Consider the following 1,871-nt stretch of genomic DNA (forward strand, 5'->3'; position numbering starts at 1 on the left):
ATCAACCATGGTTGCATGTTGATCGCTACCCGCGGACAGTGTCTGGCTCATATTATTGGGGAGGCCTGGACGCCGGAAAGTTGTGACTTCCACCGGACATATGATGTGAATTGAATGGAACTCCCCTTACTTCGGCTCATATTATTGGGACAACTCATGGCGACCGTCCATTACAGTTCAATATTGATGGGTTTGTTTGACACCTGAAAATAAACGCCGTCATATTATTGGGTCATTATTAAACGTGAGGCAAAATACGTGGAGGTTCATAGGGATGCAATTGGATTCTACCTTTTAGAAATGATAATTGGCTGATATTATTCGGGATTATAATTGGCTGATTGGATTCTACATGCCCACTAAGGAAATACGATTTCTCTTTTTCATTAGAGGGTGGTGGAAATGTAAAAATAGTGAGAGGAAAATTTATAAAATGAAATACATATTTTATATCTTAGAATTATTTTAAAATTATCAGTAACCATTATCTGTTTTCATTTTCGTGTATTTATGATGTCTACTCGTAATTCGATTTCAATCATTCTCGATCAAAACAAATTGACTGGCCCTAACTATCATGACTGGTTTCAAAATTTAAAGATTGCTCTGAACTCCAAAAGGATTGTGTATGTGCTTGATAAGAAGCCAATAAAGGAGGCGACTCCTGATATCAGTATGAATGAGTTAGCTAAGATTGAGAAATGGTGGGACCATGATCTTCAAGCTAAGAGCTACATGTTGGCTTCTATGTCGAATGAACTTCAGAGGAGATTCGAGGAGGCGGTGAATGCTGATGACATTCACCTTCATCTGAAAGAATTGTATGTTGTACAAACTCGTTGAGAGAGACATGCTACTGTGAAAGAACTCATGACTACACGCTTGCGATATGGGACTTCGGTCCATGAGCATGGTGTTAGGATGATTGGGCTTATCGAGAAGTTGGTGGGGCTGGACGTGGTTATTCCTAATGAGCTCTCGACTGATATTCTCATGTTGTCTTTGCCTGCCATGTTCGATGGATTTGTGGTTAATTTTAATATGAACAGGCTTGAGGCCACCCTTGAAGAGTTGGTCAATATGCTTACTAATTACGAAGCCACAAGGAAAAGCATGTTCTTCTAGTGGGTTCTTCGTCCGGTACGAAAAGGGAGTCTCAAATAAAGGCAAGAAGCGTTATGCCCCTCTGAAGAAGAACAAGCCCAACAATAAGTCATACAAGAAACCAAATCCAGGGCCTTCAAAGCCTGACAAGTCAGAACAACAAGTCTGTTTCCACTTCAACAAGATTGGACATTGGAGGCGTAATTGCGAGGAGTATCTTGCCCAGAAGTGTTCTGGCCATGGTTTGTTTTATATTGAAGTTAATGTTTCTATTAATTCCTCTTCTTGGGTATTGGATACCAGATGTGGTTCTCATCTATGCAATGATTTTCAGGTGATGGGAAGAAGCAAGAGGCTTAGAGATTGTGAGACCTTTCTAAGACTAGGAAATGGAGCAAGATTTGCTGCGACTGTCATTGGAGACGTTACTTTAATTTTGGACAATAATTATAAGTTGTTTTTGAGAGACGTTTTATTTGTTCCTGAATTGGTTAAAAACATAATTTCTATTTCTATGCTTGATAGGGATGGTTATTCTTGTGTTTTTGCTAAAGGTTTTTGCAATTTATACAAGAATGAATGTTTGATTGGAACTGGAGAATTAACAAACGATCTCTATAACTTAAAATTAAAAGATATTCCGTTAAACAATATCCAAGCGCATTCGAAAACAACAACAAACAAAAGAAAAATAGAAGATCCAAATCCCGCACAAATATGGCAACCTAGACTAGGTCCTATTTCTCAAAGAAAGATGCACAAGCTAG

At 38.5% G+C, this 1,871-nt stretch overlaps 1 protein-coding gene across 1 annotated transcript; it reads left to right on the top strand.

Moving 5' to 3' along the window:
- The first annotated feature begins 513 nt into the window (after nt 1-513).
- Nucleotides 514-1,125, top strand: LOC140805519 (uncharacterized). The gene is made up of 2 exons (XM_073161785.1): nt 514-821; nt 921-1,125. Exons 1-2 carry the CDS (start codon nt 514-516, stop codon nt 1,123-1,125), a joined length of 513 nt encoding a protein of 170 aa, XP_073017886.1.
- Nucleotides 1,126-1,871: the final 746 nt, after the last annotated feature.

The sequence above is a fragment of the Primulina eburnea genome, chromosome 11 (assembly GCF_022965805.1).
Source record: "Primulina eburnea isolate SZY01 chromosome 11, ASM2296580v1, whole genome shotgun sequence".
Taxonomy (NCBI): domain Eukaryota; kingdom Viridiplantae; phylum Streptophyta; class Magnoliopsida; order Lamiales; family Gesneriaceae; genus Primulina; species Primulina eburnea.